Source organism: Sphaeramia orbicularis, chromosome 5, assembly GCF_902148855.1.
Source record: "Sphaeramia orbicularis chromosome 5, fSphaOr1.1, whole genome shotgun sequence".
In the NCBI taxonomy this organism is placed as follows: domain Eukaryota; kingdom Metazoa; phylum Chordata; class Actinopteri; order Kurtiformes; family Apogonidae; genus Sphaeramia; species Sphaeramia orbicularis.
In genome coordinates, this window is record NC_043961.1 from 42,677,332 (window position 1) to 42,701,035 (window position 23,704).

General features: G+C 43.5%; 1 protein-coding gene across 3 annotated transcripts in view; it reads right to left on the reverse strand.

Annotated features, from left to right (window-relative positions):
• stab1 (stabilin 1) overlaps positions 1–23,704 on the reverse strand; it is a 327,280-nt gene that overhangs the window by 70,998 nt on the left and 232,578 nt on the right. For all 3 annotated transcript variants that reach the window (XM_030133489.1, XM_030133487.1, XM_030133488.1), the window contains 3 exons: positions 17,735–17,903; positions 6,700–6,849; positions 4,701–4,805 (listed from right to left, as the gene is read on the reverse strand). In XM_030133489.1, the coding sequence (XP_029989349.1) occupies positions 4,701–4,805; positions 6,700–6,849; positions 17,735–17,903 (424 nt within the window). The remainder of the gene's footprint in view (positions 1–4,700; positions 4,806–6,699; positions 6,850–17,734; positions 17,904–23,704) is intronic.

Consider the following 23,704-nt stretch of genomic DNA (forward strand, 5'->3'; position numbering starts at 1 on the left):
AGATTTGCAACAGACATAAATGCACAGACACAAAACAGGGCAGATGGAACAGTGTGTTGGTCTGTGGACTCACTGACCCTGTTTACACTGTAATGTATAATAATCAGTGTAATAATCAAGTAATGATGCATGTACAGTCACATCAGAAATAGGATAATCCATAAACCCTGGTTTAAATGTTTCAGTCCATTATTGGATTTAATTCAGAGTTTGTACGTATGTGGTGACATAGAATCCAACTTCCTGTTATTGTCTTCTATGTCACTTCTGTTTTCTCTAATTTAATAGTTTTTCCACATGTTCAGATGTAACAGAACTAAATAAATCAGATTAAACTGTATACATGCAGGAAGACATGAGAGTATTGGGGATAAATCCAGGTATGTTAATCGGATTTTTTATAATCTGATTACTGCTGTTATCTGATAAAACAGATCAGATTAGACTCTTTACATGATCAGTAATAATCAGATACTGATCAGTGTATTAGTGTAAACGAGGTCAGTGATGTATGAGTTAACAGAAGAGGAGGGTTTACATAGGAACATGATTAATAATGAGGTTACTGAACTAATAACACAGTCTACAGTCATTACAGCTGTGTTACGTCCTTTATTAAACATTCAGTGCTGCTGTGTGTTTTAAAGCTTTCATTAACAAAACACTCACCTAGTTTTAGTGGGACTCAGGTAGGTCTGAGACATGTGACTCTCTTGACGCTTTGCATGTTTCTGCACACCAGATACATGTTCCAGAGGTTTAATGTAAACTGTGGCTTTGACCCTGACATGAAGAGCCCTTTCTGTTTAGGTTCCACAGAGCTGGTCGGGTTTAACTCGGAGTCTCTGTGTGACTACTCCCTCCTGTCTGAACGCAGCTCTGTGATTGGCAGCTACCATTCCCGTGTGTCAGTGCATATCCAAAGTACAGATACAAACAGTGGCAGCGGGTAAAGTTATTGTTTGGCGATGCAGTATGCAAGTCAGATTCACTATAACCAGATTTCCCCACTAGGGTACACCAAAGCACATGTGCCACTATCTTAAAATATTGATTTAGATTAAAATGAAAATATACACTATGTGTTTTCAGTCTTTTTTTTTTTTTTTTTAATAAATTTCACCATCTATCCTTCAAACATGCATAGTTTCCCATAACTCTATTGTTAAAGTCAGACATGTCCCTGACAAGTGTCTTTTCCACTGATAGTATGGACAATGTATTTAGACCAGGGGTGGAGGTAGTACAGGTAGATCACATGAAATTAAATATACAGAAGTTAACTACAGGATAAATGACAGTGTTGTTACAACTCCAGGATTTAAACTCTGGTCTCCCACTTCATACTCCTTACAGTTACCCACTGAGGTATCCATCCACTGGTGCAGGGGTGTCAAACTCAAATTCACAGTGAGCCAAAATCAAAAACTGGGACAAAGTCACAGGCCAAACTCAATATTTATTGAAAAATTGACTGCAATTGTGCATGTTTTCCCTTCTTTCCAGATATGTAATGTTAAACCTTTTCATATGGAAATAAACTTTAGTTTTGCTTTAATATTGAATCCGGAACAAGCAAAGCTTAATATTATAAACATATGAGAAATTAAATTTGAAATAAAAGAAACATCAGTAGTATTTGTTTCTTATTTAAATGACTAAAACAAATGATTAAGTCTCTCTATCTGTAGCCTTGGGAGTTCCTTTTAAATGGAAATACATGGAAACTGTGCAGCAACCACAGAGTCATACTTTGACTTGAGCATATCATTACACTGGAGCTCAATCAGCTCCATTTGGAGGTTGGTTGGTGCGCTTTTCACATTAACCACAAATGCATTGCTGAGCAGTTCAAATCTACATTTCTGGATTTCAAAGTCGGCAAATCGTCGGGTAAACTCGGCGCTGATTACACCAAGTTTTTCGGTAAACTGTGCAATAGACAACACAGCGGGAGAGATCTGCTCTTTCATGGTTTGGCAGCACAGAAAATGACCCAAGTTTCCCTGCAGCATCTGAGTCTCCCACAGGCACAACTTGGTTCTAAAAGCCCTCACCGTACTGTACATGTCTGTGATGACATGGCCCCGCCCCTGAAGCTGCAAGTTGAGAGCATCAAGAGAGCAAGTTGAGAGCACGTCACATAGAAATGCCAACTCACAGAAACTTTTTGTCCCTGAATTCTGTTTGCCTCAGGAATGAATGAATGACTGGTAGCACAAATGCTAGTGATTGTCAACATAAAAGGCGGGGGCGATTACCTGTCTTGACCGATGTGCAAATGCACTACCAAAGCATTCTGGGATTTGTAGTATTAGCAGTGTATGCACTGTATACTGGTGGGCCAGCCCTAATACATATTTGATATGATCTCGCGGGCCAAATATAATTACATCGCGGGCCAATTCTGGCCCGCGGGCCTGAGTTTGGCACATATGCACTAGTGGGAGCGACAGTAGAGTTACCCATTGAGGTATCCATCCACTAGTGGGAGCGACAGTAGACTTACCCACTGATGTTTCCACCAACTATTTATGTGATGCCTATGGTCTGCTTTTACAATGGTTGTTCTGATGTAAACTCCACTAACCCTGACCCCACTGATGACATAAAGCTTTGCTAGCCTCATTAAGTCAGTTTTTTGTTATATCTGCATAACTTTAATCTCCTAACACTGATGATTCATGTTATGCAGATATCACAAAAATATGACTTAAGCAATTATGCAATGAGGCTAACAATAAGCAATAAGCTAAATTCAAATCATTATCTTGATTAGATGAATTACAATAATAATTTGACCATAACTTACTGTTTCTTTTGCCACTTAATTACGTATAAATTTTATGTTATATTGGTCACCCACCGGCTGTCAGGATATCTGCAAACACGTCAATCCAGAAAGCAGGCATCTCAGGCTTCTCCAGTTGTGCAGAATACGCCGGTGTCATCTGGCATCTTAGAGTGGTTTTGCTGGATCTTGTGAATGCCTTTGGCTCAATCCCTCATAACCTCCTGTGGACAGCCTTTGACTTCTTCAGGGTCCCAGCAGCTCTCACAACCCTTGTCAAGGCCTACTTGCAGGACATCCAAGCTCTGCTTGACAATGGCAAAATACACCACAGCATGGCAACACCTGTAAGTAGGAATCATGGCCGGCTGCACAATCTCCCCACTTGCCTTCACCATGGGCATGGAGGTGATCATTCGGGCATCTGGTTGGGTGGTTGGAGGGCAGCAAATAAGACCTGGATTGAGGCTGCCGCTGGTCAGAGCCTATATGGATGACCTCAAAACACTCACCACAACCAGGGCCTGCACTGTACGAATTCTGAGCAAGCTACAAGAAAATATTGAACTGGCTCACATGAAGCTTAAGCCAAGCAAGTCCAGAAGACTTAAAATCATCAAGGGGAAACTGTCAGACCATCACTTTCACATTGGTGATGAGACTATTTCAACTGTCTCAGAGAAGCCTGTGAAGAGCCTAGGTCAATGGTGCCATGCTTCCCTTAAAGACAAAGACTAAGTAGATCAGCTTGGGAAGGAAGTAACCAGCGGCCTATAGAGTGTTGACAGAACCCTGCTTCCTGGCAAGCGGAAGCTCTGGTGAATCCAGTTCAGACTTCTTCCATGCCTCATGTGGCCACTAATCCTGTATGAAGTGCCCGTCTCTAAGGTGGAAAAAATGGAGAGACTGTTTGGCTCCTGCACAAGGAAGTGGCTGGGCCTTCCCAAGTGCCTCAGCAGAATCTGGCTCTACAGCAAAGGAAATTTAGATCTGCCCATCTCCAGCTTACCTGAGGAGTACAAGTGTGCCAAAGTAAGAACAGACATGATGCTACAGGATTCAGGTGATCCCAAGCTCCCCCCAAAGTGGCAACTGGGAGGAGGTGGACCCCATCAGCAGCTACAGAGCAGGCGAAGGCAGCACTCAGGCACAGGGACATTGTAGGCCAAGTGCAGCTGGGGATAAGGTGGTCTTGGAAACAGCACACTAGCCTGGAACAAGGCCACTCCGTCCCAAAGATGCTTGTGGTGCAGAAAGTATGACAGCAAGATGAAGTGGACAAGTGTGCAAAAGCAAGGGCAGTGGATGATGTGACAAGGAGTGGAAAAAAGGAAGACATGGAGGCATTCAGAGTGAGCTTCACCATCATCGCCACCTACGATGTCCTATCATCTCCCAAGAATCTCAGCAAATGGTATGGTGATGATCCCATATGCTCACTCTGCCCAGCTCTTGTTACACTCAAACACATCCTTGTGGGCTCCAAGACCAGCCTCACTCAAGGCTGGAACACCTGGCGGCACAAACAGGTGCTAAGGTGACTGGTAGCAGTGCTGGAAATGCAACAGATGAGCCTGAACGCCGTTCCACCCACATGAACTGAACCTTTGGGTTTGTACTTTTACTACAGAACTTTTACCACAGGTACGTGGACTGAACCTGTGGGTTTGAACTTTTACTACAGAACTTTTACCACAGGTACATGGACTGAATCTTTGGGTTTGTACTTTTACGACAGTAATTTTACCACAGGTACGTGGACTGAACCGGTGGGTTAGTACTTTTACTTCAGTACTTTCACCACAGGTACATGGACTGAATCTTTGGGTTTGTACGTTTACAACAGTACTTTTACCACAGGTATGTGGACTGAACATTTGGGTTTGTACTATGTGTTAATTAAACTCACCGAGCTCAGTCTGGCATCGATCTCCGACCCAACCCTGTTTACAGACACACCGACCAGAACCCTCAGAACCGTGGTCACATGATCCCATCTGTGCACAGTTACAGGCTGTAACAGACAAAAGAAACACACAATGGAAAAACACACACACAATGAAACACACACACGTCATGACCAGGGCCCTTTTCCAAAAAGCAGGTTCAATAAGCATTTTCAGACTGGGTATCTGGATCCATGCTGTACCTGGATATGCTCACACCTTTCCCACAGATGTTGCATTCACAAGCACTTATTGCAGCCCGTGCCCACGAATGAGTGGGTGTTATAGGGCCTAAATGGTAGGTGGCGGTGTGGAAGGAATTCTGTAGCTATCCAATAAACACGGACATGACAAACCCATACGTCATCAACCGAGCGACTGTTCTGTTCACAGGCCATACTTTTCTATATGTTAGCCTGTTTGAGGCAAAGAGAAGAAGAGCAGCCTTCATTGTCTCTGATATATCACCAAGTGGTTCGATCGATAAGGCGAGCCCGTGCCATGAGGATCCAAGGCTTTTTCAGACAAACAGGAGCACTGTCTATGGTCTTGTGGTGATTAGGTCACTTCCATTTTCGGAGTGGTGATTAGGTCACATCCAATCTCAGGCACAGATTGCTTTCACACAGAAATGTTCTGTACTGGAATTCACGTAGTCCATACCCCAGACAACCTTCTCAGCTGAACTCAGGTACAGTACTCGCGCATGGAATGTTGAACCTTGGGGTCCCCAAAGTCTGCTTAAATTTATCAAGGTGAATGAAAATGTTCCGTGCGTGTGTAACATACCAGAGTTCAGCTAAGAAGGCCTGAATGCACCCAAACAGGAAAACAGAGATTTTCCAAAATCTCCACTTTGGCCGGAGTTTTCAGAAAACCTTGTTTTCTGTGGCCACGGCCATTAATGCCCTGTAAATGATAGACGCAAACACAGAGAAAAATCTGTTATGGTCAGCCCAATTTTATCATCACTTCACTGGCTCCCAGTTCATTTCTGAATTTATTTTAAAATTCTTTTATTTGTTTTTAAATGCCTCAATGGCCATGCTCCACAGTGTCTGTCTGACCTGCTCCAGCCATACACTCCTTCGCGCTCTCTCACTATGTTTGACACCCTTGATGTAGACGTTCAATAAAGTTCAGATTAAAGTTGAGGGTTATTATATCAGAAACAGAGAAAACTGAAGAAGTGTCTTTTTCAGTCAAATCTCTCATTTACTGAACACAAACCCAGTGTCTCCATCCACTGTCATTGATCCAACTCCATGGGTTTTACTGGTAAATCAATGTTGTAAAAGATGACAGTGTTCCACGTTCACTACGGAACCTCTGAGCATCCAAATGGGTCATAACTGATGTCTACAAAAAAATGAATAATTGTATTTTACAGCAATTATTTACATGTAATGATAGGATTAGTGGATCAGTAGGTATCAAACAGTTCCATCAGTAGATGGTTTAGGTTAAAGGTGGATGTTTGGGTCTTTAAGGTTTAAGAAGAAGATCTGCTTTTGTGCTGAACGAAGGCAGATAAAATTGAGGGAGACAAACCACTGACAGAGTATTTACAGACACATGTCCAATCACATGGCTTCAGTTTGTGTTAGCATTAGTGCTGTTAGCTTACAGTTGGAGAAGGCAGAAATCTGGGGGGAAAAAGTACAAAAAATGAGAGAAAACTGAGAAAACTTCAAAGATTGACAGTGTGTTACTCTCCTTAAAAAAAGAGAGAATAAACAATTTTTGGTTTAATGAATTTGAGTTTTATTTTTTATTGTTCCTGAAATATTATTCTTTTTTTATCATGAGTTAACAAATGTAACTTGATGTTGTATTGTTTAGATTTCTTATGCCTTTGTTATTGGAACCTATTTCTCTCACCCTGTTGTGATGTTTTCTTCTTCTGCTTCTTCTTCTTATTGTTATTATTATTTGAGTCTAGACACCTGTGAGTTGTTGTACCTGTGCAGTTGGGGCCATAGAAACCACTCTGACATTGTTCACAGGCTGTTCCTGTGAATCCACGGTAACAATTGCATCTCCCTGTTCCACGAAGACCATCATCGCAGTTACCATGGTTACCACAGGGGGACTCCACCCCGCCCGGACAAACTGAAAGACACAGAAACACAGCATCAGCATCTGAATATGTGAAGGAGCTAAAAAGTGACAGTAATACAGTATAGTTCATTATATTAGGCAAGGCAAGGCAAATTTATTTGTTTAGCACAATTCATACACAGGGCAATCCACAGCATTTTACAGTAATGGAAAAGAGACAAGTTAAAAACACACAATTAAAACCTGATCAACAAAACAGAAAAAGAGAAGAGTGCAGATAGAACACTTTAGTTGTTATATGCACAGGTGAAGAGAGCTGATTTCAGTCTGGACTTAAACATTGTCAGAGTGGAGGCCTGTCTCACATCATCAGGAAGATTGTTTAGCTGCATGGAACTGAAACGCAGCTTCACCGTGTTTAGTCCTGACTTTGGGCACCAGCAAAAGGACCTGTCCTATTATTCATAATATGAATTAACAGCAAACACAGAAAGGACAATCTGTGTAAACTATGAACCATTGTCCTGTTTCTGTCCTTATACATGCTCTATGGTTCAGACAAGTTTCATCATAATTAACTAAAACAACTGGTGAAGAAACAACTGGTTCCTTAACTGAAATACAAAACAAAATAAGATTCTGATTGAAATTAGAAAACTAAAAAAAAAAACTATGATGAAAAATGTGACATTGACTAAAATAAAATGTAATAGAAGATAAAATAAACTTTATTTTTCGGTTTTCCTTCATCATTAATGGTTAATGTGAAAAAGAATCAAATGTTGAGTTTAAAACATATTTGATGTCATGATCTCATCAGATCTTTCTCAGCTTCTATAAAGCCATTCTTCACTCAAAAGCTGAAAATGCCAAGAACAACCTCTGCAAATTCAATGTCAATCACATGATGTCTACATTGCAAATTTCATTTTCTGTTGCCAGTAGGTGGCACTATAAGTCAGTTTCAATTATGTCACAATGTTCAGGGTGGGACTTTAGTTCTATATGTGAGGTTTGATGCAGATTAGACAAAGAACAGCTGAGTTATCACAATTTCATGCTCTCTAAATTCAAAATGGATGACTTCCTGTTGGCCTCATGACTTTTGTACAGGTCTCATTGAAATACACATATGTACCAAACTTCATTTTGAACGGAGAATGTAGCTGGGAGCAGCGGCCTTTGGGGGGCACTATTGAATGAGTTTCACTTGTCCATGTGCCACGCCCATTCTGTTGTGTTGAGGGTAGGACTCTTCTCCGACATGTGAAATTTGATGCAGATTGGATGAGGCACAGCTGAGTTATAACAATTTGTTTGCTTATGGCAAAACATCAGAACTTGTGGCACCGCCATGATGACATCATGTCATGTAAGGTTACCAAGTTTTACATATAGTATCATCAACTTCAACCTTGTCTCTCCTAATTTTCTCTTCTATTTACGCCCCAGTGAATACATGTTACTGACTTGACTTCTTCCCCGCAGTTTCTGTGCTTTATTGCCTCACACTGTACCGTAAACCCAGATAAGTAGAGTTTACTCAAAAAATCTGAGGCAAGTGATTGCACTTAAATGATGTGAGTAATGATCGACTAATCAATTGGTTTAAGTAGGTTCAACTTTAATGCTAAAAGTACTGAACTTAAACTATTAAGTAGAAAACAATAAAAGACAAGTTATTTGTACTTTAAATCTGTTGTAAAATCAACCCCACTATCCAACCATTCAACTCAGCATTTTAGGTTACACTGACTAATTTTCTCAATTGCAGCTAGATTAATTTATCATTGATCAAACTCAAAATCCTATTCCTGACCTAAATAGTTATGACATAATTCAACCTAATATATTGTAGCATGAACGGAAGTTAGCTCAATATTATTTGCCAGTACAAGAAGTGCTCTTACTTTGACAAAACATTAAGATTTCCATTGTACAATTACAATTTTAGATGAACAGGAAAGCCATTGTTCTTCCTATGGCTCTGATCCTATGGTGCAGCTCTACAAAAATACAAAAACAAACACAAAAAGGCCAATAAACATTGCCATACACACATTAAATCCAAATTAACACTAACACCACAACCCCGCTGAACCCCTGCACATAAAAATAACCCGTTTTCAACAACATGCCCAATACCCACAATGCAATGCAAAGATAAAAAGGTGTGGTCATGACTAAAACTTAGTGATTTAATTCCATTCAACTTAAACTTTTCGTACTTTCAACTATGTCTACAAATTAGTAGAATATACTGAACATTTTATAGTAACATCATAAAACTTAAATCATTTAAGTGCATTGTAATTAAAGCATTTTAGTAAATACAAATTCCGGGCTTACAGTGCCACAGGTTTTCCCAGGATTATCAAAGGTTTTCCATGGACCAATTCTGGACCTGCTGCTGTGGTCCTGCCCCTCTCCTGCCTCTCGTCATCACTCACTTATCTATATAGTTGTGATAGTGTTTATTATATAGTTCCATAGATGGGAGAGGTTTCTATTATTTGTACTAACTGCTGTAGTAGCAGTATATCCACTGTTAATACTTGTATTTGTAGTAGTAGTATTAACAGTCATGGACCTTTGTTCTGGTTTTTAGTAATCATACTAACACTAGCCACTAGTCTACTTTTGACAGTTCTACAGGGTGTTTCAAAAAAAAGTATACACTCAGAAAAATGTCTAAAAAATGAAAATTTCATAAGTTTCAGAAAATATCTATATGGTTATTGATAGACCAAGGTCTCATGCTTTCATTACCACAATGGCAGGTATAAGCCGTTCCACGTGAGTAAGCACGGTCCTTGCACTTTATTGGGATAGAAAATGGCTTGCGCACAGATATGAGAGGGATAAAACAAGATTAGACACCACAATTGGAAAGCTTAGGCAGGTGCTTTAATGCTGTGTAATTTACAAGAAAATTCAGTTAACCCTTTGTCTTCCAGAAGCCTCCAAACTTTGCACCCAGGTTGAGCCATCCAGGCATGACTACGTAAATTTCTCGGAAGCTACGAAGCACTGTTTATATTTGTCAGACCACAGTCCATTTTAGGCCTGTGGAGAGCTAAGGGCAAATTGAAATGGACTGTGGCTGTGTCTTCTTTGACAAATCAATGAACCATGGCCTTACAAGTGAATGGCTAAATGGACATGTTTATGTAATGGGTAGTTGCATAAGAGAATGTCTTCCATTTGGGATAAATTAAAGCACCTACCTAAGCTTTCCAATTGTGGTGTCTGATCTTGTTTCAACCCTCTAATATCTGTGCGCAAGCCATTTTCTATCCCAATTAAGTACAAGGACAATGCTCACTCACGTGGTATGGCTTATACCTGCCATTGTGGTAATGAAAGCATGAGACCTTGGTCTATCAATAACCGTATAGATATTTTCTGAAACTTATGGAACTTTCATTTTTTAGGCATTTTTCTGAGTGTATACTTTTTTTTTGAAACACCCTGTAGTTCAGTTATCTGTGCATCAACTGCATTCATGTGTTTCTCCCTACTTCCCCCCTTCTCCCCTTCTCCCCCTCTCCCCCAGTCTCTCTCTCTCTTTCTCCTCCTTCACCCTCTTTCTTTTACCCCAACTGGTCAAGGCAGATGGCCATCCTCCAGGAGTCAGGGTCTGCTCAAGGTTTCTGCCTGTTAAAAGGAAGTTTTTCCTCACCACTGTCACCAGTCACAAGTGTTTGCTCCTGGAGGATTCTGTTGGGTTTCTGTAACTTGGCTTAGAGTCTGGTTTCAATCAACTCGATATGTAAAGTGTCATGAGAAAACTTTTGTGATGATTTAGCGCTATATAAATAAAATTTGATTGATTGATTAAACTTGTTAAGGCTTGCCTGACTGAATTTCAGCTGGATGTGTTCAACCTGTTAGGAATAGTACATCAAAATGTGTTAAAGAGGAAATTTCCTGTTACCAATAGGTGGTGCTAGGAGTCAGATTCAATATTGTTGTGTCATTTCATTTGACTATAGACCACTTCGGTGTCAACGTCACGGTTGACGTCACAGGAGTTGCACATGCACTCTGGTGGCAGAAAAACACTGCATATCAATGGATGTAAATTGAGAGATTGGAGAGAATAGAGAGAAAGTACAGTCTACTCTCGTTATACCGCCAACTTCCGTTCACGGCCAAATTGGCGGTATAGCGAAAATGGCGTTACAACGGGTTGCGTCCATAATGTGCATGTCTTTACTATATGATGTCTATGCTGCCTCCGTTAAGCCGTTCTAATTGCGTTTCTAAACAAATCTTGATTCTGTTATGTTGTAAGGGATCATTTAAAGTGGGGAAACATTTTAAGCATTATTATACCATGTCGGGAAATGACACCCCATCATCTTGAGGCTTTGGCTTAATCCCACGTCCTCTTCCCGACATCCTGACCTACTGAGTGTTCTGCGATAAATGAACGGTGGCCGTTCCGTAGACCTACTCGTAGCTTGTTGCGATCAGCGTCTGGCGCGTTTGTTTCAGTGCATTGTTAAAATTTATGTGTACTCGATGGTAATCACGCTGGCGGTATAACGGTCGGGAAATCAATGGTATAAGTGTTGTTTGTGCATGGAACTGGGCTGGCGGATGGCGATAGGCGGAAATGGCGGTAGCTAATGGAATAATACATTGGGGATTTTTGTGCAATGGTTTTGGTCGGTGGTGAGCAAAAATGGCGGTATAACGGCGGGCAGTTTAACGAGAGTAGACTGTAGGAGGAAAAATGTCTTGTGCTGTAGGCTTGTGCTGAATAGAAATGCTAAAAAAAAGCAAACTTCACTTTTGATATTCTACTGTGTTTATTATGAGTTTTGTTGAACCACATTTCGATGCCGGACCTGACATGGGGGGTGGGGGGGTAGAAGAAGGGGAAAGAACAAGAGAGAAGAAGGTGATGAAGACCCTCACAAGAAACAATACAAAAAGCAACAACCATGGAGACAATTATAATGGAAACAATAACTACGACCAGAACTGAGTAAACTGGGCAGAAGAGAGAGAGAAAAACAAAACAAAACAAACAAAACTACAAAAAAAAAACCCAAAATACAATGTGTAGTCTCATGACGGTGGAGTGAGTGAACAGACTCAAAAACAGAATTATAAATTATATTATCTTCCTCTCCGTGTCAAACCAAATTCCTGAACAACCATGCTGATTGGTTGGTTAGCAGGTCAATGCATGGACATCCTCTGCAAATGACATTTACGAAGACAGATGATCTTAAGGAATGAGCCTAATGGAACTTGTTTACACTTAGTCGACTTTGTCCTCTCAACATCTGTGTTTCATTATGTTGCTTATCCAGAGGTGAAGATGAACCCAGAGACGAACAAAGGACTGAATGACAAATTCATTATATGTGTCATGTTAATAATGTATTACATTATGTGTTAATGTTGACTAACTCAGCATGTTAACTCTTTTATGCACGTAAGACTTAAGCCATTTGCCTGACCTGTGGTTTCACATATGTGTGTCCTGATCATGTTCACGGTGAATTATGTGAAAGTAAGAGTATCACTGCTTATAGCATGTCTGAATAATCATGCTATTATTTTACTGATGCTTAAGTGAGGTTACAGGTGATGTATAAAGTTTAAGTGATCTTATTTAAGGATCTTATTTAAGGATGCAAAGTTTTCTTACAAGGCTGCCCACAGTCCTCTCCCCCTCTGTCTTCCCAAGAGGGAAGAGAAACGTGACACTTTGAGATATGTAAATGACATACAAAGGAGGCGGTTTCCCGCCGAAAACAGACAAAGAAGGCAACGCCCCAAGGCATCGATGACTCATCAATATGCACGAGGAAGGCGTGTCGGGTTGGTTTTTGGACAGAACTATAAAAGTGAATGAAACCAACTTTTCAATAGAGCTTTTTCCACCCTCGCTGCTCTCACCTACGCAAAGAGTCTTTCCCATCTCCCAGGCTCTCACAGAGCAGAGAGCTTTCTCCAAGGAGTCTTGACCATCTCCTTGGCTCTCAGAGCTGTTCCATCTTCTAAGCTCTCCAAAGAGCTTTACCATCTTCGCTGTTCTCCACTTCTCCTGGCGAGCTTTCCAGAACCAGCCACCAGAGCCAGCTGTGAACCTCCTCCAGCCAGCAGAACTTCAGAACTCCAGACCTTCAGGCCTCCAGCGCAAGCATGTCGCTTCACAGCCTGTTCCTGCTTCGAACTACGTCAGAAGACTTCATCCATCCGCCGTCAAGGCCTCTCCAGCCTGCATCCTTCAGAAGGCCTCTAACTTGTAAGAAAACTTGCTCCTGATTTATCTGAGTTGGTGTTATTCCAATTTAAGTAGGTTTACCTCAACGTAACCTCACTAACGTTAGAATATCTTGAATATAGCTATCTGCCAACTTAATCTACATATTCTCCTGTCCATAATCTCCTGCTCCTTTTGTTGTATTTGTCTCTTGTCTTTATGTTATTTGTGTGTCATAGTTTAGTTAATAAATTATTTATATGCGTATAAATCCATTGCCTCAGTTGTGCTTTGTGTACTGTTATTCACACTCGGGTTCATCTGTGCAGTCCACGAACTATCACCTTTGCAAGATTTCTAAATTATTGTTTTGGGTTGATTTAAGTTTAAGCTTAGTTATAAATCTATAATTAAATTAATCAATAAATCAACACTCAATTAATCAATAATTTGGTATGCTATTCTTGCTACAAATGAGATACATAAGACGTCTGAAATGAAGAATATAAGAAAGCATGAACAAAATATTATATACCACCTTTGCACAAATAACACCTATAACAAATAATACCAATAACAAATCCACACAACGTCAGTTGTTCACATTAATCTGCTGTGACAGAGTGAACCAGGCAAACAGACTGAGGTGAAGAACACAGGCATGCAACCACAACCGCACTCCCTCCAAGGATCAGGGACCGACCAAGAGGGCCCCAAGACCCGGCCATCCAGCAGACACCACAGAGAGGGGGGAATCCAGCCTGCCAACCCCGAGAGGCAACAGTGTGCCCGCCCCGAAGATGGTCGAGGGAGGCCCCCGCCAGAGGTCCCACAGCAGCCAAGCACCGGCCCCAGGGGGCCAGGGACCCCAGCCGCCACCCCCCCCGCCGGGGGCCGGCCACCCAGGGGCAGGCAAGGCGCCGGTCCCCGAGCCCCACGAGCCCAGGAGCCACCCATCTCCCCAGGCAGGGGTCCCACCCAGCACATCGGGCAGCCAGGCCGGCCCAGACCGCCACCCGCTGCAGGCCAGTGCGCACCCTGATGCCACAGCCAAGCGTCCTGTGGGCCCGGAGGCCCACCTCCCCATCCCACCAAGTCCAACCCCCAAACCCCACACACCCCCCAGTCCCCCACTCACCCACACAAGCATATGCACACACACCCACTGACACCCAGACATATACACAACCCATCCCACATGTTCGATCATTCACACACACACACACACACACACACACACACACACACACACACACACACACACACCCTCACACACACACACACACACACACACACACACACACACACACACACACACACACACACCACCCACAAACACCTCCACCCATGCCCATACACCCACCTACCCACATGCACGCCCACATGCCCACATCTACATGTACACACATATCCACACATGTACCCACACCCATCAACAGCCCCTCCACCCACCTGCACACACACCTGCACACACCAGTCACGTGGATCTGGAGTGCTGCCCCCCCCCTCCAGCAGCAAGCAGCACCGCTGTGAGTCCCCCCAAGGCGCGGCACCCGAGCGCAGCCCCAGCACCAACCGCAGCCCAGGGCGGCAACACCAGCCGCCAGGAACCCCACCGTGGTCCCCCACCCTGCCAGCAACCACCACACCCCGATGCCCGCATACACACATCTTTCCCGGTCCCAACACGACCTGCGGCAGGCAAGAGAGTGGCTAACCCACCCCCCCACCCCCCCGACCACAATCCCCATGCGCACACATCATTCATCAGAGGGCAGCACCCCCAAGCAATGCAGCCAGGTGAGCCCCAAGCCAATGTTCCAGTGCCCCTCCCCCGGGGCCCCCCGCCCCAGACGGCATCCAGGAAACAGGGGTGTGGGAAGACCCCCCCTCCCCCTCGCCTCCCCACCCGTCAGTGTTTTGAAGTGTGAGGTGTGTATGCAAGCGGTTAAAATTGAGGAGCATAACTGCGCACCACTGAGGGCAACACCACACAGGCAGCCTCACCCACCGGCACGGCACCGCCCACCAGGTGCCACGCAGCCCACCCCCCAAAAGTGAATGTGTGGTGGTAGTATTTCTGTGTGTTGTGTTGTGGGTGGATGTAATTAAAATTGAAGAGTTAGCCACCCCAGGGTACCACAGAGGGAGGCCGTTTTAGTGACCCCCCCCTGCCAAAACCCCTTGGGATGTGCACCCTCCCCAAGACCCTACATGCTTTGTGTGAGGGGGGTGGGGAGGCGAGGGGTTGGGGGATAGTATGACTGGGAGGAAGTTTCCTCCCAGAAGACGAGCCAGCCGGCATTCGGCACCCCTGTTCCCCAGTACCCGTCCCCAGGCAGGGGCCGCCAAGGAGCAGGGCAGCCCAGAGACCCCGGGCACCCAACAACCGCAGCCAGAAAGCCGCCACCCCCCAAGAGGCCACTCACACTCTCAATCATCCTATGTAGTCGAGGGGGCATGGACACGGGACCAGCCACCCCAAAGCCCCCCATACAGGTGCGGGGACCCACCACACTCCACACCTCCCCAGTCTTACATGCACTAGGGATGCAGCGATCACTGGCATAGTGCCACCCCGCAGCACGAGACCTAGTGACCAGCACCCCTGCCCCAGGTCCCAATCGCCACCACGGCCGCACCCTACCATTGCACCCCGAGAGAACCCCCAGCGATGCCCCCCACCCCCCACAGGGGCCAACAAATATCGTCGTTAAAGATGGCCCTTTAAGGCAAACCATAGACGCTTATGGTTGCAAGCTATTAAATGGACGGACTGGACTAATGAAATCATACAGAATTCTGGGCTCTGCAGTGCCCATTTCATATCAGTATGTAAATTAAGCACCACTTACCCAGCCATTCAAGTGCAGGTGGCTTTCAGTATTAGGGATGCAATGGTACTCAAGAAAACTGTGTAACGTTCGGTCCGCCCTGCACGGGACAATCCGTGCTTATGGACCACAGGTTTTCAGTTTCACAATTGATTTTGTGTTAGTGCTTTATGTACTGCTCTCTCTCTCTCTCTGGACATGCATGTGAGCACACAGCATGGGGAGCATGGGGAAGCCCTGCTGGTGGGGTATGGGGAAGCCCCGCCATAACTTTTTTTATTTAAACAAACCCCTTTGGGTGTGCATGTCCCTGTTTTATACTACTGGTTCTATTCAGTACAGAAAGTGTTATTTTATTCAGTACAGAGATATAATTTGTTCCTATTGTGAAATTCAGTTTTTGCTGTCTAGCAAAATAAAAATATAATTTTCGGAAAAAAAAAAAGTTCTCTTTATGCACAAAACACATACTGAAACCGAACCGAAACCGTGGCCTAAACCCAAGGTACGGACTGAACCGTGGGCTACCTGTACTGTTGCACCCCTAGTCAGTATAGAGTTGGTCGACTTGTCCATGATTGCCCACATCTTGCAAAACTGCGTTTTATGTCCTTGTCGCTGAGTAGGCAGCACGTTGGTCCTCAGTACATGAAAACCATCAGACAAATCTCGGTATTCAATATCCTGGACATGACCGCAAAGTACAAAGTTTGTTATGTGTTCCATGGGAATCACTGTCTTAAACTGAAGGGTCAAACAGGATGTTTACTAATAAAAAGTGGCACAGGCTGTGTATGTGATTTTTCTCCTGTGAATTGTGAGAGTTACCACGGTATTCCTACCCTTAAAATGTCTGGTGCAACAAAGTTATAGGCATTGAGGGATTTGTATTCCTTGATCTTTTCTTTTGTGTGAACATTGGGTTTTTCAACAAGATATAAACAGATGTCTGACCACTATAGTTTGGTCCATTTGGTTGGCTCTGTAACCCACTGAGCTACCGATGAGTATGGATCAGGAAATGTCACCCCGCTGCTAATGGTCAACTTATCTTTGTAAGACACCTTGTCTCTTGTTGACAGACCATTAAAATAATCGGAGAACGCCTCTCTATCTTCCCTTACTCTGTTTCTCTACTGATTTTCGTGCTCCTGACACTGGCTTCCATGTACTGTGGACACCACAACTGTCACTTTCTGCCACCAGTTAGGTCCCACCCACAAAATACATCATCACTGTTTACCAACACTGAAATGGTTTAATATCAAGCACATTAAATTTTGTGCAGATTGGACAAAAAAATGACTGAGTTACAACAGTTTTATTTATCATGGCAAGACATCAAAACACACCACCCCGCACTGAACATGATGAAGGTCACCCACCCAGTCTATCGATAAATTTTCATTTATCATCTCTTAAGACTTGATTGACCAAGTTTGGAATCAACTGAATTAAATAAAGGAGGAGACTGATACATTAGAAAGGTCAGCGTATCACCAACAGTGACAGAATTCAAAATGGCTGACTTCCTGTTGGTCTGATGTCAACAGCCTCAGGACTTTTTTGTAGATCTCATTGAAATACATATGTATACCAAATTTTGTTCTGATTGGAGAATGTGGCCAGGAGTAGTGGTCTGTAGGGGGCACCACTGAGCCATTTTTGAAGGTTTGAAGGAAGAACCTGACTTTTCGTGCAGGTTCAGGTTCTCAAGACTGCTAAGGAAGACCCAATGAAAAAAACCCCAAAACACATCAGATACAATAGGGCCTTCACAGGCCACTGCATGGTCAGCGCTCAGGCCCTAATAAACTAGACTAACCTCAAAGACTGAATAAACCCTGATGGCATGTTTAAACCCTCTGATCCTCACCTTGGCAGTCTCGTCCATAGTGATTTTTGCAGCATCGCTGGGTCCAGCTGGTATGCAGGCAGACCCTCCGACAGTCCCTCAGGTAGTAATCGTAGAGGCGAGATGACGAACGCAAAGATGGAAAACCCATGTAACTGGACTGAAACCTGTCACAGCGCTCCGTCCTGCCCTGGAAGTTACCAAAGACACATACTAACATGAAATAACCGAACACAACAGTAATGACACTGCTCTGCATGTGAGGAGACACTGAAGTCCTGGTTTATTACATACATGAGGACGTCTTTGTCCACTGTGCAGTTGTATGAGTCTCCATGATTATGTATGACTAATCATTCAGAAATGAATGACTTAACACTTTGGTGACCTCTTTAGGTGCCATTTTAGGTGCTGATGTTACAGGGTTTAGGGTTGATGGTGATTTCATTTGACAAATGTTTTCTAACACCTTGGTAAGGAATAGGAGATGACAAATGGGCCGGTAGGTAGAGAGGAGACCAGTGACCACATTGGGATTTTTCAGAGAAGGTTTGATGAAAGCAATTTTAAGTGAAGATGAAGATGTATGGCCAGACTGTAGTGAGTGGTTTATAATTTGTGTGACAAGCGGACCACTGGCAGGAAGATTTGATTTGATGAGGGCTATAGAGAACAGGTCAAGGATGCAGGCTGATGGTTTCATTTTTTTTTGAGATTTTCAATTTTGCACTGTCTGACCTTGACAATGACATTGGAACTCACGGGTTGTATGTGGGCAGAAGACGGGGAAGGAGAGATTGAGTTTGAGAACTGAGATCAGATGGAGTTGATCTTATCTTTGAAAAATGAAAGGAATTTCTCACACTGTTCAACTGTGAGATCCATGTGGCATTGGCTTCAGTGGTTGAGGTTTATTATTGAAAAATCCTGTTTGGAGTTTCCTGGACTGTGATTGATGATGTTGGGGCAGAAGTTGGACTGAGCTTCCTTGAAGGACTTAGCATCAGCCTTCTGGTGTTCATTAAATGCCAGCTTATGAATGGAGACCAAATGATTTGGCTGTTCTCTCGATTATACCAGTAGCTTTCATCTTGTGTAATTCACTGGTGTACCAGGGGGATGTATGTCAGAATGACATTGTCCTTGTTCTGAAAGCATTTCTAAACCAGAAGAAGAGAGCTTTCAGGTCTAAGACAGAGAGGAGCCGAGGAGAGTGCCGCATGAACTCAGAGAGGAGCTGAGGACATGTAAAGATGCATACAGGATTACGCTGAAGGCCAAACTTCAGCAGGACAACATGAGGGACGTGTGGAAGGGGAAGAAGGACATCGCAGGGATGAAGAAAGAGGGACCAACAGACATCAAGGAGGACACCTGAACAGAGCAAACTACAAAACTAAACCAACCAAACTAACAGGTTTAACTCACCTATTGTCATCCCCCCAACCCGCCTGATTCCTAAATACCCACAATCCACACTCTCACACGCAGCATCTCTTCCCCTCCTTCTCACCCTCCTCCTCCACAGAAAACAACAGCCCTCTCCCCTGCATAACAGTGACTACAGGTCAGGTTAGGAGACAGCTGGAGAGACTCCCCCAGCAGAAGACTGCAGGTCCTGATGGCATCTCCCCCAGGATACTGAGGACCTGTGCCCCCCCCCGGATACTGAGGACCTGTGTCCCCTAGGATAATGTGGACCTGTGCCCCCAGGACACTGAATACCTGTGCATCTCCCCCAGGATACTGAGGACCTGTGCATCTCCCCCAGGCTAATGAGGACCTGTGCCCCCCAGGATACTGAGGACCTGAAACACCTGTACAACCTGAGCCTGAGTCTGGAGACAGTACTGGTGCTGTGGAAGACATCCTGCCTGGTTCCGGTCCCCAAGAAGTCAGCTCTGTCTGACCTGGCCGACTACAGACCAGTAACTCTCACCTGTCATGTCATGAAGGTACTGGAGTGACTGGTCTGAGCCCAGCTGAGGCCATAAGTGAAGATGTTTCTAGACCCTCTGCAGTTTGATTATCAGCATCATTTGGGAGTTGATGATGCTGTCATCTACCTGCTGCAGCAAGCCCATACACTGCAAAAACGGGGTATCTAAAAACAACATAAAAACACTAAATCTGTGGAAAAAGGTACTCACAAAAAGTGAAATATCTTTTCATGCAGCAAGATAATTTCACTTGAGAAGATTTCTTGAACTGAGATTATTAAATCTAGAAATAAGCATGTCTACAGATGTATGAACACTTAAAATACAAAATTAACTCTTAAACCAAGATCAATTATCTAACACTTCTAAATCTAAGTTGTTTTTTAAATTTTGACAAGAACCAAATAATTTGCAGTGTATGCACCTGGATGGTGGAGAAAGCACTGTGAGGATCCCATTCTTTGATTTCTCCATTGCTTTTAACATCATCCATCCTCCACTACTGGGGGAAAAGCTGCAGGTGATCGGTGTCATCAGCTCAGTGATCTCCTGGATTTCTGACTACCTGACAGGCAGGCTAGTTTGTCCATCTCGGCCGTGTTCTGTCTGATGTGGTGGTCAGAGATACAGGAGCTCCACAGGAGACTGTACTCTCCCCTTTCCTCTTTACCTTATGCACCACAGACTTCTAACACAACTCTGAGTAATTTCATCATCAAGTTTTCAGATGACTCAGCTGTTGTTGGTGTATAACAGAGGGAGAGGAGGAGGAGTACAGGACACAAGTAGATGACTATGTGAACTGGACTGAACAGAACGACCTGAGGATGACACAGAACCAACTGAACAAAACCACCAGAGGATGAACCACAACCAACTGAACAGAACCACCAGAGGATGAATGTCAACAAGACCAGGGAGATGGTGATTGACTTCAGGAAGAAGGCTCAGTAGGTCTAGGAGTATAAATACCTGGGGGTGGTGATCAATAACAGACTGGACTGGAAATCCAACTCTGAGGCTGTGAACAAGAGGAAAAGCAGACTCTACTGACTGAGAAAGATGAGATCCTTCTACGTATGTAACAAGATGTTGTAGATCTTCTGCTGCTCCACTGCCCAATGGACAGATACAGGAAACCTCACCTTTGTTTGATGTTTAAACCTGGTCTTAAATGTATTTCCATTATGCACTTTACTGTTATTTATGCAACTCCATCCTACCAGAAAATAACTCTGACCCAAACACTATTCTCTCTTTTTTAGAAAATGTGCAGTTTCCCCAAATATCTACAGATCAAGCAAATTTTCTAGAAAGTCCATTAACAGCTTCTGCACTCCATAAAGCCCAACCAAAACTACTAAACAATAAAGCAGCTGGTCTAGATGGATTCCCTGCTGAATTCCTTAAACACTTCGGGGCGGCCATGGCTCAGATGGTAGAGCGGGTTGTCCAATAACCAAAGGGTTGGCGGTCCTTATTTTGTCCTTGGGCAAGACACTTCACCCTCCTTGCCTCCAGTGCTGCTACTCACACTGGTGTATGAATGTGTATGAATGTTCGGTGGTGGTTGGAGGGGCCATAGACGCGGATTGGCAGCCACGCTTCTGTCAGTGTACCCCAGGGCAGCTGTGGCTACAAATGTAGTTTACCACCACCAGAGTGTGAATGTGAGAGCGAATGAATAATGGATCCCCTGTACGCGCTTTGAGTACGCACTCATAGAAAAGCGCTATATAAATCTAATCCATTATTATTATTATTATTACTTCTGGACAACAGTGAACCCACTTTCCCAAAGACGGCAGCAGGAATAAAAGAAACATCTGAAGTAAACTGGAACTTCTCCGTCATTCTACAAAAATAGTTCCAATGTCCCTGTATGTCAGCGTCATGTTCTAGGTGATTCAATCCCCAGTTGAATTTGTGACGATGTTAGAGTCCTGTGGTCTTGATGCAGGAAATCAATCTCCCAAAAGAAGTGGGTACCACCCACTTCCCTGGAGGATAGCTCAACTAATTCAATCAAAGTCCATATATGACTAGTATCAGTGATCAGTAGGAATTATATACCCTAAATTCCGAACTATAAGCCGCTACTTTTTTCCTACGCTTTAAACACTGCGGCTTATACTCTGACGCGGCTTATACGACGATTTTACCGGTACCACTGCTCGATGCCGCGGCTAGAGCTGTCGGTGGTGCCGTGGTACCTCAGGGCCAACGCTAGGTGCCGTGGCACCGCGGTACCACGGCTCGGTGCCAGGTGCCGTGGCACCGCGGTGGTGCCTTGGCTCGAGATGCCAGTGGTGCCGCGGCACCGGTGGCACCCAGCTGTGGCACTGCGGTGCCACGGCACCTAGCGTTGGCCCTGAGGTACCACAGCACCACCGACAGCTCTAGCCGTGGGATGCAGTAGGGATGAGATGCCATGGCACCGAGCCGTGGTACTGCGGTGCCACAGCTCGGTGCCAGGTGCCATGGCACCGTGGGACCATGGCTCGGTACCACAGCTCAGCTCGGTACCACGGCTCGGTACCATGGCATCTCATCCCTACTGCATGTTGTGCGTAATGTTAAATGAAAATGATATTACAGCAGACGTAATTACTTGTTTTTAATCTTTATATTTTAAAAATAAATTAAAAGTCCTACTCTAACGAAAAACAAAAATTTGTTCACTTTCAAGTGTCTTTCAAGTCATTTAAGTCCGTGAATCCACAGCTGGCGCAAAAGCAAATCAATCCCATATCAGCACGAATCCAAAGGGAACCCGATAAGTCCACCGACAAAACAAAAAGAAAGAGGAAATGTGCTTTTATTACTATCCTTTTATTGCCTCATTTTTTGTCTTTTGTTTTTTAATCATCATATTAACAACGAATCAACCTATAGATACGACAGCAAGCTCACACATATCATACCCATTTACATACAGGGAATAATTTCATTTGAACTCAAAGAAAACCTTTATCCAATTACCATCCAGTTTTGACGCAATGAAAAAAAAGGTTCCACTTGGTCCCATAGACTCCCATAGAAGCCAGGCGTCATCGGGGAAATGTGCTGACCATAGATCGTATGAGGAAACAGCGCAACGAGAATGTATGAGAAGTGAACAACATCGAGTCTGATGATTTGTGATAAAGCTGATTCTGAATGAACTCGTCTGTGAGATGAACATGTTTTAACACATGTATAGTCAATGAAATGTCAACACAACCAACATATTAACCATTTAATTTTCGTAATGATAGGGGAAGCCGGGTTTCTCTTGTAGTCTATGAGAAATCGCCACTGGTGGACACCTGCGGCTTATAAACCAGCGCGGCTCATACGTGTACAAAATTGATTTTCTTTCTAAAATTAGGGTCTGCGGCTTATATTCAGGTGCGGTCTATAGTCCCGGAATTACGGTAGATATCTCTAACTATTTACATGCTATAAACCATCAAAATATGGACCATCAGAAAGAAGGAACATTTATAATATCTCTAAATTCATCAAAAATGTAAAAATCAAAATTTCTGAAAACTGTGAACAAGGTTGGTGTCATTACTCAAAGGAGACTATTTATAAAATTAAAATGAATCTGTCAAGTCGTTTCACCAGAGAGATATCTGAAGAAATGCTATGAAGACAAAGACAGCGCCTTCACATCAGTCATGGCCGATCGGCTGGTGAGACGAAAGCACTGACTGGACAAGAAACATAATGTTAATTGTCCAACAGCCACCATCATCTCCAACAGACTCATATCACAATGATCACATTCACCAGGACATAGACAAGGCCCACTTTCTCATCTACCTTTTGCTATTTTCATTGAACCCTTTGCTTGCATCAATCACTAAAATCATAAAATAAAAGGAATCAGAGTGGCTAATGAAGAATGTAAGATACTTTATATGCTGATGACTCTATATTGTATCTTCAAGACCCACAAAAATCACTTCAAGAAGTATTAATCACACCTATAACTTTGTTAGTAAATATCTCAGACTATATTACAAACGACTCCAAATCAACCATCTTTTTTTAAATTTAATTT